The 13,368-nt window shown below is 40.4% G+C and overlaps 1 protein-coding gene across 10 annotated transcripts in view; it reads right to left on the reverse strand.

Moving 5' to 3' along the window:
- tjp1a (tight junction protein 1a) overlaps positions 1 to 13,368 on the reverse strand; it is a 149,500-nt gene that overhangs the window by 12,299 nt on the left and 123,833 nt on the right. For 7 of the 10 annotated variants that reach the window (XM_088641015.1, XM_088641016.1, XM_088641014.1 and 4 more), the window contains 13 exons: positions 10,376 to 10,515; positions 9,348 to 9,453; positions 8,946 to 9,096; positions 7,441 to 7,549; positions 6,400 to 6,619; positions 5,772 to 5,956; positions 5,461 to 5,556; positions 4,640 to 4,722; positions 3,978 to 4,188; positions 3,223 to 3,323; positions 2,709 to 3,059; positions 2,013 to 2,246; positions 176 to 1,072 (listed from right to left, as the gene is read on the reverse strand). In XM_088641015.1, the coding sequence (XP_088497141.1) occupies positions 176 to 1,072; positions 2,013 to 2,246; positions 2,709 to 3,059; positions 3,223 to 3,323; positions 3,978 to 4,188; positions 4,640 to 4,722; positions 5,461 to 5,556; positions 5,772 to 5,956; positions 6,400 to 6,619; positions 7,441 to 7,549; positions 8,946 to 9,096; positions 9,348 to 9,453; positions 10,376 to 10,515 (2,884 nt within the window). The remainder of the gene's footprint in view (positions 1 to 175; positions 1,073 to 2,012; positions 2,247 to 2,708; positions 3,060 to 3,222; positions 3,324 to 3,977; positions 4,189 to 4,639; positions 4,723 to 5,460; positions 5,557 to 5,771; positions 5,957 to 6,399; positions 6,620 to 7,440; positions 7,550 to 8,945; positions 9,097 to 9,347; positions 9,454 to 10,375; positions 10,516 to 13,368) is intronic. The other 3 variants (XM_088641022.1, XM_088641019.1, XM_088641017.1) reach the window with 1 other exon arrangement.

Here is a 13,368-nt window from a genome sequence, read left to right on the forward strand (position 1 = left end):
AAGGTATGCATATAAAAGTACAATAAAAACATCCCAACACGATCTCCTTTTACATCTCTACATAGCATCCAGATAGAAAAACAAAGTATTCTGTCTGATTGCCTTAAGCTAGCTCATGAAAAGTCTGATAGAAACAACTATCGAGTGTTAGAGATGCCATGTGGTTGCTACCCACCTTGATGACAGCAGAGTCCCCAGCCTCCCTGGCCCGGTCCACAGATGCTGACCTCTTGTTCTCAAACATCTTGACTCTGGTGAGCACCGACTGCGGCTTCATGGCTGGGTCGTCATCCTGGTCAGCTGCCGGTGGCGGGGGCAGCGGTTTACTGGACACAGGTGGAACTTCTGATTTAGGCTGCACCTGTGGCGGTGGCGGCAGGGGAGGCTCTGCATTTAGCGGAGGCTCGTACTGTCCTAATTTATACGGCCGCTGGGGCCCTTGAGCATAGGGCCTGACCTGAGGGTCGTAGTACTGCTTGGGTTCGGGCGACCGGGAGACAGGAGGGGGGAAGGCATGCGGCTCAGGCTCATACCTGGGGCGCGCTTCATAGCCAACGGGAGGCTGCTCTTCGTAACGTGGCTGAAGAGGCTTGCCGTAGCTTTTTGCTGGTGGCTCATAGCGCGGCCGACTATCATATCCTACAGTGGGTGACTCTTCATAACGAGGCTGAGTGGGGCTGTACTCACGCTCTGCACTCTCCTCATAGGGGGGCCTAGGTTCATAGCTCTGGGGGTGCTGGTTCTCGTACGGAGTTCGGGCCGTGTAAGCCTGAGGAGGGTTTTGATCATAGTGTGACCACTGATCGTCGTAGTGAGGCACTCGGTTTTCATAGTGTAGGTGCGAGTCATAGCTGCGAGACTTTGGTTCCATGTAATTGCCCGCAGAATCGTATCTGTATGGCGGATGATCGTAATCTCTGTATGGCTGTTCATCCTGGTACTGAGGCTGTGGCTCGTAGTTCAGAGGTTGTTCTTTGTCATATCTCTGCATGGGATGGCCTACGACGGGCTGCTTCATGCCATGATTCTGCCTTGCTGGCTCTTCCATACCATAAAGATCTTTCTTATACATCTGTTGAAAAAGAGAAAAAAAAACATGAAAACACAAAACAATCTTAAAATCTTTATAATTAAATTTAAAACAGGTACAGCTTTAGGCACGGATTACAGAAAAAAACACACACAAGGCTTGAAAGTAGCCACAGTGGGAAACCCAGAACAGAGGCAGCAACTACAGAATGTTTAAGCCCAATTAAATTAAGGCAAATTCTTCTGTTTCAGTACCACACTATTGCAGAAAACACACTATTGCAAGCACCCTCTATACATTTTTTTCAAATTCTATTTGATCAATTCTGAAACTTTCTCCAAATGCTTTTCAGCAGGACAGCACTGTACACCATCTGCATATCTAACATAAAAATGTAAATGTTTTGATACATTACCATCTCAGAAGGTAAACAAGGCATTACTTACCTTTTTAGACATTTCAACAGTTTTTTTAAATACATGGAGTCTGATTAGTAGCCTTTCAATCAATCATTTGGATAAAAAAAAACTGATCTCAATATCTTGATTGAAATACAGCATTTAATTTTAACATGCCACTTTTAGCCAGTCATCCCTCCTTTATCCATTAAGAGATCCTGATATGGATCCAATTGTATTGGCTACAAATCAGGCTGCAGGTACGCACTAGAGGTACTTGATAAGATTCATTATCACAGAATGTGCAGCTTCAGAGTCAAGTCAGTGAAGCTGTTGACAGTTAAGTCATCCTATTCCCCCCCCCCGGACGAAAAAAAACATTTTTAACCATGCAAAATAAACAAGCAACTGTGAAAAGCTCTTTTTCTTGTGTGTGAAGATGCAGCAGAAGTTTTTCCAAGCATAGTGTTTCTGTTCTCAAAAGCATTCAAGAAGGTAGGCAGATAAAAAGTTCATGCACGAGGTGTGAAGAGTGTAAGCATGGCAAGAGGCAGCATCTGAAGAGAGGGGGGTAGCACTGGTACCTTTGGTTCTGTAATGGGCAGTCCAGATTGATGGGGATCATTTGGCATTGCCTGAGCTAGCTCAGGGGCAGGCTTCCTAAGTGGACCAGCCTGGGGGCTGTAGCTGCTGAGAGGAGCAGCAGGAGGCTCCTCAGGTGCATATACAGAGTGGTCAACAGCAGATGGCGCTGTCACAACAGCAATAGGCTCAGGTTGATGGGGTAGGTTAGGCATGGCGGGAACAGCCTCTGTTTTCTGTGAAGTAGTGTTTAAGATTGTTTAATACATTACTGGCGTAATGCAGCAGCACAATTTTTTTTTAAACAAACTGCTGTTTGAAATTGAGAAACTGCATCAATTCATGTTCCATTAGATTACATAACGAATAAAAAATTTATCTACAAAAAAATTATCTTTACTAATAACAACTAAATGTAATAACAGCATACAGTATAAAGTATAAATGCAATATTATAATTTGGTTTGCACATGATCATGTCTGGTATCGGATTTAATTTAAAATAAAAACTACAACCAAAGTCCATAGAGACAAATATCACTAAATCTTCCAGCAACAGTACAATAAACATTATGTAGAGACAGTTGTCAGGCAGTCAATGTAATTCCAAGTTCTTTGACAAACTACAAAAAGTATTTTTTCACATCTTCCTACTGAAATATTTCAACTATATATTCAACTACTGAGGCTCTCGTTACCTGCTGTGGTGCTGGCATCTTGAATCCTGCTGGGTCTATCCGGTTGGGCACATCAGCCTGCACTGAGTGCTGGTAAGATGGGTATCCCTGAGGATCCTGGAGAACAGACGGATCATCACGCACCGGCTCCGAAGATCTGGTAATGGCTGGCTCGGCTGGCGGCCCCACTTCGTCGTTGAGAGTCTCGTCCAGCTCTTGGTCGGTGTAGGCACCGCCCTCAGTGTCCGTGTCCTCGTAGTCAGACGTGTGCCGACTGTCAGTGCTGTACATGGAGTACTCGCTTCCCGGGGCGGAAAGGTAGGACAGCCGGTCATCGTGCAAGTCCAGGTCGTCATCAGGAGCACCATCCGCCTAAGAGCGAGAGAGGAAACCAAGATGGAAACAGGCATGGATCATGGAGCATAATGATCAGGACGTACTGAAGAACGTGTTTTACAACTTGTTACAAAAAACTGGATGCTTACTAAACTTGTTTTTGAAGATTTCTCTTGTAACCCCGAAAGTACATGCTCACCTTGCCTTCCGAGACCCATACCAACTGGTTCTGCTGCTGCTGTACAGTCTCCTTTAGTGCTCCATACCAGCCATCGTTCATAGAATTCATATTGATAGTAGCTGAAAAACACCAGACAGGAAATCAGAAAAGATCATACAATAATGAGAATGTCAGAACTCATAATATTTAATATTATATCACTGTTATTTCATATAATATTTAATATTATAGCACTGACAGAGTTATATTTCCATCTGACTAAATGTGAAACTAAAGCTTGACTACGTGGATAAGATGAACAGAAAATTTTCTTCCCCTAGATTACGGAGCCTTGCACATCCCATTTCATGACCTTTTAAATTTCATAACCTCTCTGTGTAGATAGCATCTTTAGGGGCCAAGGGCTCAGGAAAAATCTAATCATCACCGAATCCATTTATTGGTGCCGTCCCCTTTTAACAAGAACTGAAACGATAAGGATGTTCTAAAAATAACATTTGCCACTTCAGCCTGTGTCACACAGCAGTTCAGAGCGCCAGTTCTGGAAGAAGAGTTTTGTTTCCCTGGCAGACTCCAATAATTAGGAACATGCCACATTTCACACAGTGCTCAGCGTGCGCAGAATGCATAATGAACTCTCAGAGAGTGTAGCTAAGCAATCTTGAAGAGGCATGTCATTGTACAGTCCAAGAAATAATGTGTCTGTACAACGCACTAATGGAGAGAACACATTCCCTTTCCTTGACTATATTGACAAGCCCCTACCCACTTACTTGTGAAAAGATGGTGGTTGTTTTTCCTCAGCTTAAGGGCACGTTCATAAAGCTTCCTGGCACTCTTTCTTGATTCTGGGCACAGCCTCGTTCTCATGTTTTTAACTCCCTGCTTACTATCTGGGTTCAGGAACACTACAATTGGATACCACTGAGCATAGTTCAGCCTGTCCACTGCATTGGGGGTGATGTCCAACACTGCATGCTTATCCTATAAAATAAAACAAATCAGCATTAGGAAGAGCAAAAAAGTTTTTCACAATACTGTATTTAAGATTAATAACTATACAAATATGACATCAAAAGGGTAAAAAGCAAAATACTACAGCCAAAGTGTATATTTTCCTCATTGAACAATTATAATGCGATTTAAGCGAAAATCACTGAGCACATTTAAATTCACAGAAGATCAGACTTGTTTATTACTGTGAAAGTGTTGTAAAAATGTATTTATAGATGTGACTACATAACACTAAAATTCAAGATTTCTAATGCAGTGTCCTACTTTTTTAATGAAAGTGTAAATCCTTTTCCCCCCCCCAATATGATTCAATGTTTCCATAACCCCAATATAACATTTTGTATGTAATATGGTGATCTCTAGCACCATTTCACAGCAATAGTCTGCAAGGTGTCTTGGGCCTAACAGCAGCGACACTCACTCTGTCAATGATCTGTTTGATAGTGTGGAGACGTATGATGCCAGAACTTCTCTGATCAGTTCCTGCGTCCCTCGGTTCACTCTCTGCAAAGAACAGAAGCATTTCCTTAACTTCAAACTGTTTTCTCCCAAGACAAATTGGCGCTGTGCACAAACCCCAGTTGTGTTGACAAGTTCATTATTAAGTTAAGTAGGGAGTTTGCATAGAATATTAAGAATGATCTTGTTATTTAAGTATTAAAAAAATCAATTGTATGTTTGTCATACTATGAGGACATCAGTATTGACTCACTGTATAAGTTATCGAGTGGTTTGCTTCTCAGGACAACCATCTATTTACAGCTGATCTTAAATACTGAGAAAAACTAACTCAAAATTGAAAAAAGTCAAAGCTTGAGAAAGTTGATGGAAGCAATGTTATTCTTACTCTAGGGAGATATTACATTTTTCTAGATTTAATTTTAGCAAATAATCACCCTAAAAGGATACAATTTAAAAATAATTATCACTGAAAGCTTGATATGATAAAATTAACTATGCACCTTTTGAAAGGCAATATAGAACTGCAAAAAACCCTTTTCATTTTTCAGTATAAACACTTTACATATTTGTTAAAAAAGGCAAAAACAGCTGTGAGTAGTTGTCACAGTACTGCCGGCAATTTGTCTGTAATGCTATTTTTACAACAAATTTAAATAAGAGGCCACACTCCACAATGAGTACTATTTATTCAGAAATGACAAGTATTGACTGAAATTACACACATCTTGTCTTATGTTTTTTTTACCATTACTCCATACAAATTAGATGTGACATACTCACTTGCCAGCTCAAATATTTCAGGCTCCTCCCTGGCCAGCTTCTCACGAGCCACGTCAGCAATGGGGCCAAAGATAACCACTGGCCGGAGGAACCCAGCTGAACACAGGACAGGACATTATAACACGTGTCGCATTCAACAGAAATACATTAACACTTGACGAGCAAATATCAGAAACTATCATCGGATATGAACACTCTCCAAGACCCGACCCCATCAGATGCAGAAATGGGGGACTGAACTAAGGTCAAATTGTTTTGACCTTTGAAGAACTTTTCGATATGTAACCATCATGGATATTTTCCGCCTTTACCTTCTCGGAGCACGACCCGCTCGTAAGCCGGGAACTTGGTCTGAACAGGCTGTGCAGAAAGGTCCTCACGACTTTTCCTGAGGTTCCTCTTGGAACTGCGAAGGCCACGGAATCGCCAGAAGTCCGCACGGTCCCCTCCTGCCGTCTTGGGAAGCGTGTACTGAACGCTGGACAGCTGCTCAGCTCTTCATGCACATCAGAGCAAAAAGACAGACAAATGCATTCAATATAAAGAAGGGTGATCCTTCCGTCTCCAAAACCGTGTTCCAAAAGAGCTGTGTTTAGGCATTTTCATGGGTTTCATGGAAACAGACTAAACAAATTACTGTAGCTTGTGTACATATTATTTTGCTAATATCGGCTTAGGACTCAATGGGTATCCACACTGCATACTGTTATTAATTTTATACTGTAGAAGGAAACTAAGGATGATGAAATGATTGGTAACAGAACACGATGAGTTCCCACTGTTTTTACCCTGCAGGTTACCTCAATACTAAGACAAAGAAATGACAGTTTAACAAGACTGGTAAGCATAATCAAAGGATTGAGACCAAACAGACTGTCATGTAATTGGGACAACATAAAAAAACAGAGAAGTTGCATTTGTTTCTCAGCACATACACACCTGTTTTTGTTAGGAATGATTCCTCTTTCAACTTCCTGGTGGTTTTTGCCAATGCGTATTGCCAGCCACGAGCCCAGCTTTCCATTATACAGAGTATCAACCACACGGAACACCTCTCCCTTGTTGAAACTCAGTCCGTAAGGAGACTCTTTTTCATATTCAAAGTGGGTCCTGATGTAGAAAGAATCCCCTACATCCGACTCTACTATTCTTCTGTAAACTACAATTTAGAAACAACAAATAGAAATAGGTCTTAGAAAACTGTTATGTGCAGAGCAACTGTGATACAAGTACCATATTATCAGGATGCCTGCGAGATAGTTTTTACAGTAAACATCAGCAACACCAACATACCATTGCTAATGAGGAAGAATTTTAGCATTCGCCTTTTTTTATTAAGTATATAAAATAGTGACTTTTTTTATTAGCTCATATGCCTTTTGCTTAGCAACAGTATAAAAAGATAATTCAAGCATATTATTTGACCTTTTGACATTGATATTACAAACCGCAGAATGTCTAGCTCATTTCACACCTTTTATTTTTATACTTCCTTTTGTCTGTATGCAAGGTAGAACTGCTTCTTAAGAAGAACGTGGTCAGTTACAAATAAATGTTTGTCGAGAGAAAAAACAACTCCTAATATGGAAACTTAGAGTGAGCTTTCCTGTGTGAGTCTGCTGTATAAAACTTATTGCATTTATCATCTCGGGGAGTTAGTTTTTTCAGATCTGCATGATCTATCCTCCTCATGCGCATTAATAAAGGACTCGGCTTGACCACACCTAACCTGAGTGAAGACTTTTCTTCGACACTAATAAGCAATTCTTGTTTAATACTCTAACTGAGGAGTATGTGGATATAAGGAGTACTGATGGCAAATATAGCGAAGCTGCCAGAAAAATAATAAACCAATGTATCAAATAGATAATAAGACTTCATAAATTAATGTTTGCATTTCCAGAAAACGGACTGTTCTAGTGAGTCAGAACATCTGGAACAGGGTGCAGCTTTTAATAAGAAATAACAGATCTTACTCACCGTCTTTCTTTTTCTGAGCCAAAATGGTCACCTCTTCACCTCTGGGAAGATCAAGGAGAAACAGAACTGCCTCCTCTCGGATTATATTTGCGAAGTCAACATTGTTTACCTAAAGAAAACAAAGAACAGAGCTGGCACTATGTTACAGTTCACTCCACGTTTCATTGTTTCCTTGTGTCCTTTCCCCAGTAGGATTATAAAATGCTTATTTTTGAAAAGAAAGTGGGGTTATAAAAAATACAAATGAAGCCATTAACTGACATCATTTCTTTAACTCGAGGTTACAATGCTGATCTTTATCTTGAAAAGAATAAGACTAGGAAACATACATTTTTGCAGGCCTTGAGAACAAAACAACATGTGAAGTAATATCCTGAAAACAGTATTTACAGAACATTCAAGTTCTTCAGCTGTTAACATGAGTATGACAGGGCTGAAAATAGGCAGAAATGCTTTGTGAAATCAGTGCAGACCCATCTGTATTTGCTTGTTAGCTGCTTCAAATGATTTTCAAAATAATTAGCAGTGGCAAACATACTTCCTTGGAAAAATAATAAAACTACTAAACTTCTGAAATTCGAGCAGACTGTAGATTGGTACAGGTATACATAAAGCTTCTTGGAAAAACTACCTTGGAACCTGCATCAGCTTCACTGGCATAACCACTCTACTTCACAACTGCACAACTCATAAAAATGCACTGTGCTGAGGAGAAATGAAGCTATAATCCTAAGCTTTTATTCTAGATGCACATAAGAAAACCAAATAAATAGCAGAGTGGACAACACGAGGCAGCAGTGTGGGCTAATGGTTAGTGCTCCATTCTCATCACTGAAAGGTCATGGGTTCAAATCTCAAGTAGGGCACAGCTTGAGCAAGGTACTTTTCACTCTGTACTGGTAACATACCAAACTGTATAAATGGGCACACATTAGCCACTTTGGATAACATTTACCAAATAAGTTAGTAATGTAACAGTAGTTCCTACTTTTTAGTAATGTCTTATTACATAAAACTAAAAGGGTTGCCATCATTCTCTGGCCACTGATTTCCAGAAGTGGCTAGCAATATCCCATCTTGTCTTGAAATGCTTCAGAACGCTCCTAGTGCATTTTCATTACACCCGCTCGTAAAATTCTGCACAACATGCAAAATGTAGCAATTTTCAAAAAAATTTTATATGGTCATTCAAATGTTAAGAGTTGCATTTCAGACCTGTTCAGGTTTCACACTGAACAACACTGAAAGAGGTACTTCACTTCTGCCAACCAATGCTAATTTCGACTAGCTAAAACCAGACTATTTTAAATACCTACTACTTAATACCTACTATTAAGGTGTAGGCGATGTACAACTCAATGCTACAAGACGGAAAAGTAAAATTTAAATATGCCACAAGCAATTGTTTTTCTGTATCTTCAAAGCATCACCCTGCTAGTCTTGATCAGACTTAGAGGGCTACCGAGACCAAGTCTATATTCTAGACACAGCGCCCTGTTCCTCACCCTGAGTATCTGATCGCCCTCCTCCAAGCCTTCTTTCGCAGCAGGACTGTCTTCCAGCACACCAGCCACGAATATCCCCACGTCATTGCCCCCCGCCAGGCGCAAGCCCACACTCTCCCCCTTCTTAAACTTCACGAGCTTCATGCTTGGTCTAAAAGGAAGAAAGATCGGGTTAGATTACAGAAAGAATGCAGCAGAATTACAAATGCGTCTTCACGGTGGTAATAATGTGTTCAACGAATTCCCATACTGCAGAAATGTTTGGCCATTAAATGCATCTGATGGAGTGGGAAGTATTTGCCTGCAAAATGGAGAAGCACCACATCTTATTTGCTTTAAGTTAAAAAGGGTAAAAAACATTGATGAGAGACCTATTTTCCCAATCAAAGGAAAGCGGCGTACCGGAGCATGCCATCGTCATGTGCTGCATTGGGGATAGGGGCATCCGAGGGGCTCACAGGGAGATCGACATCCGGCTGGCCAGGCTGGGCGTACACAGGCTTCGGCTCTGAGCACACAGACAAGACAGTCAGAAACTGATCCATACCCCTTGTGCACAACACGTGAGCATTTGCTACCAGACTAGATGCTGCGCTTATTTTCAAATTAAATTATGTGTAGCACAAAGTAATTACTGACAGTTTTGCATGTCTTTTCAAACATTTGCAAAAAAACCCAGCAAATTGCATGCCTTCTTCACTAAAATGTTTAAGGATAAATGGAGAAATGCAAGGAATGTTACAACCAAGAGGAAGCTATTACCAAACTAACTCATTTAAAAGTAGCTAACAGATCCAAGGATCTTGAAAAAACAAAACAATGAAGAAAAATAACGTCTAACAAAAACATTTAAAAAGTAATTAGACAAGTATGAAACTTGACCTCATTCTGACATTCCAGTCTTGAAGTTACAACTACTGTACTGTGGAATAAAGTGATGCACAATATATATATAGTGATGTGTCAATACAGATGCATACAGTAATTAAGTTTTAAGGAAAAAAACTTAATGCAGCTACTGACTAAAAGAAACCTAATTTAGTGCCTAACAGGATACGTTTTTTTATTAATCTTTTTTGAATTACTTAGTACAGCAAACAAGCCAACCCCTAATTAAGTGATTAGATTTCTGTTGTTTTGTAAGAAACATCTGAGGGACCTCGACATTAAACAGAACCCTTATCACAAACTGTACCAGGCTCAGGAACTCCTGCAGTCTCAGTAATAAGGGCCAGTAAGTGACAGAAGACTGATCAGTCAAGTGAGCTGGAAGGGCACGAGTGTCACTTCAATGTAAAGCAAGAAGGTGAGGCTGGAATTCGGCATTCCAAACTGGGGAGGGGAAAGCAGGGAAAACTTAGCAGTCTAGACGCATCTATTTTAAAACGCAACAGGCTCTGAGCCATGCATGATGCATCTGCTGCCCTGACCTGGCAGAGGAGGGATCTGTTTTTCTTCTTTGACCACAGGCTGCTCAACTGGCTTTGAAATTACAGCTTCTTCTGCGATTTTAATAGGAGTTGATATCGCCCCAGGTTTTGAAATTCTCTCTTCATCCCGACTTCTGAGGCTGTAGAAACAAAATACATTGTTATTAAAATAAGAGTAAAAAAAACACTACTAAGGTTTGATGATCACAGCATTTCTGAAACTAACCTAGTGTTTTAAAAACTGTTTTGCATCAGTACGGGCAAGATCCAAAACAATTAAAAATTTGAAAAGAAATTCTAAAACAAGCCTTGCTCTGTAGCATACCACAGAGGGGCACTGTTAACTAAGTTTGAGACAAGCCTCCTTTTAACAAAGACCATTCTTATTTCATTTTTTTAAATAAGCACTATTCTATTAGGAAATGATATGGTGTGAGAGATAAGGTTGAACAGTAGACACAGGAGGGAAGTCAAAAGATTTGCTATTAAAATGATGATTATCACACTGGGTGTGGTCCTACAGTGAATGTGAATGAGTCCTGAATGTTACCGCTTTGCTTTTGCGCCCGTTAACCTCTAAATTTAGACTCTCGAGCTCAAGGGAAAAAGAATGTATACATTTTGTGACCTTTTTATACACGGTTGTGTTCAAATCAGATAAAACTACACAGGAACTATAAACCTAGTAACTAAATAAGATAAGCAAGCTCTATCTTATACATATAGTGCAGTTCAGACGTATTTGGACAGTGACAATTTTTGTTGCTTTGGCTCTGTACTCCAGCACATTGGATTTAAAATGAAACAATGACTATGAGGTTAAAGTGCAGAATGTCAGCTTTAATTCGAGGGTATTTATGTCTATATTGGGTGAACCATATAGGAATCACACCCTTTTTATACATAGTCCTCCCATTTTGGGGGACCAAAAGTAATTAGACAATTGGGTGCACAACTGGCCAAGTTGTTTCTTGGCCAGTTGTGTGTTGTTGCATCATTAGTTCATGCACAAGAGAGCTAACGAAAGGTCTAGAGTTGATTCTAGATGTGACATTTGCATCTTGAGTCTGTTGCTGTTGTCTCTCAACATGAGGACCAAAGAAGTGTTAATGCCATTAAAGCTGGCCATCATGAGGCTGAAAAATCAGAATAAATCAATCAGAGACATAGCCAAAACATTAGGTGTCAAAATCAACTGTTTGGTACATTGTTAAGAAGCAAGAATGCACCAGTGAGCTGAGCAATAGTAAACGACCTGGTAGACCACGGAAGACCACAGTAGTGGATGAGCGAACAATACTTTGAATCGTGAAGAAAAAACCCTTTTCGATTGCTGAACAGATCAGGAACACTCTCCAGGATGTTCTTCTCCATAAAGAGAAGAATACACCAGCATAACATCAGAGGGATCATTACAAGATGCAAACCACTGGTAAGAAAGGCCAGGTTACAGTTTGCTATAAAGTACATAAAAAAGCCTCTAGAGTTTTGGGACAAAGCCCTATGGACAGATGAGATGAAAAATTAACCTGTACCAGAGTGATGGAAAGAGAAAAGTATGGAGAAAAAATGGAACTGCTGATGATCCAAAGCATACCACCTCATCTGGGAAACATGGTGAAGGCAGTGTCATGGCTTGGGCATGCATGGCTGCCAGTGGAACTGGCTCACTTGTCTTTATTGATGATGTAACTGCAGCAGGATGAATTCAGAAGAGTACAGAAGCATCTTATCTGTTCAGATCCAACCAAATGCTTCAAAACTCATTGGACGGCACTTCACCTTGCAGCAGGACAATGACCCCAAACATACTGCTAAAGCAACTATGGAGTTTTTCAGGGCCAAAAAGTGGAATGTTTTTGACTGGCCAAGTCAATCACCCGACCCGAATATCACTGAGCATGCATTTCACTTACTGAAGACAAGACTGAAAGCAAAAAGCACCCGAAGCAAGCAGGAACTGAAAATGGCTAAATTACAGGCCTGGCAGAGCATCACCAGGAAAGATACCCAGCGTTTGGTGATGTCTGTGGGACGTCATCAACTGCAATGGATTTGCAAACAGGCCAAATTTTATTTAAGATTTTGTTAATGTGTCCAATTACTTTAAGTCCCATGAAATGGGGGGACTATGTATAAAAAGGGCTGCGATTCCTATAAGTTCACCCAATATAGATGGAAACACCCTTGAATTAAAGCTGACATTCTGCTTTTTAACCTCATAGTCATTGTTTCATTTCAAATCCAATGTGCTGGAGCACAGAAGCAAAACAGCTGTCACCGTCCAAATACGTATGGACTGTACCTACTGCGCTGATCAGAGAATGTACCATTAAAACAAACTAGCTCATTTAGTAGTGCTGCACTAAAATTGGCTTAATTATAAACCTCTGAATTGTCTAAACCACGTATCACTTGAATACCCTCACTACCATAGTTTCCTTTCTATTAAACATGTCACCATGTTCTGATATTATTTTTGCAAAGTTAAATGCACACTTCAAAAAACACAGACGCCAAACATCTGCACCCCATTGCTGCAGGTGGCAGAGACCCTCTCTGTGTACTACTGTTTTTTGCAAGAACAATGTAAATTCCAGGCTGGTCACATGAAAGCTAGCTGGCACAGTATCAATATCAACTGGCCAGAAGAGCCGTTTTAGCAGAAATGTAGAGGTACAGCCTGCACTGCCATATTAAACTCTGACTTGACTCTTTGTTAACATACTGACAGATGAAGTCTGGAACAGAATCACAAAGTAAACAACGTTTTGGGTATCAAACTAGCTGAAAACAATTTTACATTTACTCCTTTTAAAACAACTGACTTTAGATTCTCCAAACTGCAGTCTCAACATGTTTGTGAAAAACGCACTGAAATTGTTTTGAAGGGTCATGCATTTCAGAAGCAGAACACTTTGTTTACTTCAAATTAATGGTAACCTCCCCACATGAAACCAGGCGGGCTTCAACTCACTTGACACTTCCAACGG

The sequence above is a fragment of the Lepisosteus platostomus genome, chromosome 7 (assembly GCF_059453375.1).
Source record: "Lepisosteus platostomus isolate fLepPlt1 chromosome 7, fLepPlt1.hap1, whole genome shotgun sequence".
NCBI lineage: Eukaryota > Metazoa > Chordata > Actinopteri > Semionotiformes > Lepisosteidae > Lepisosteus > Lepisosteus platostomus.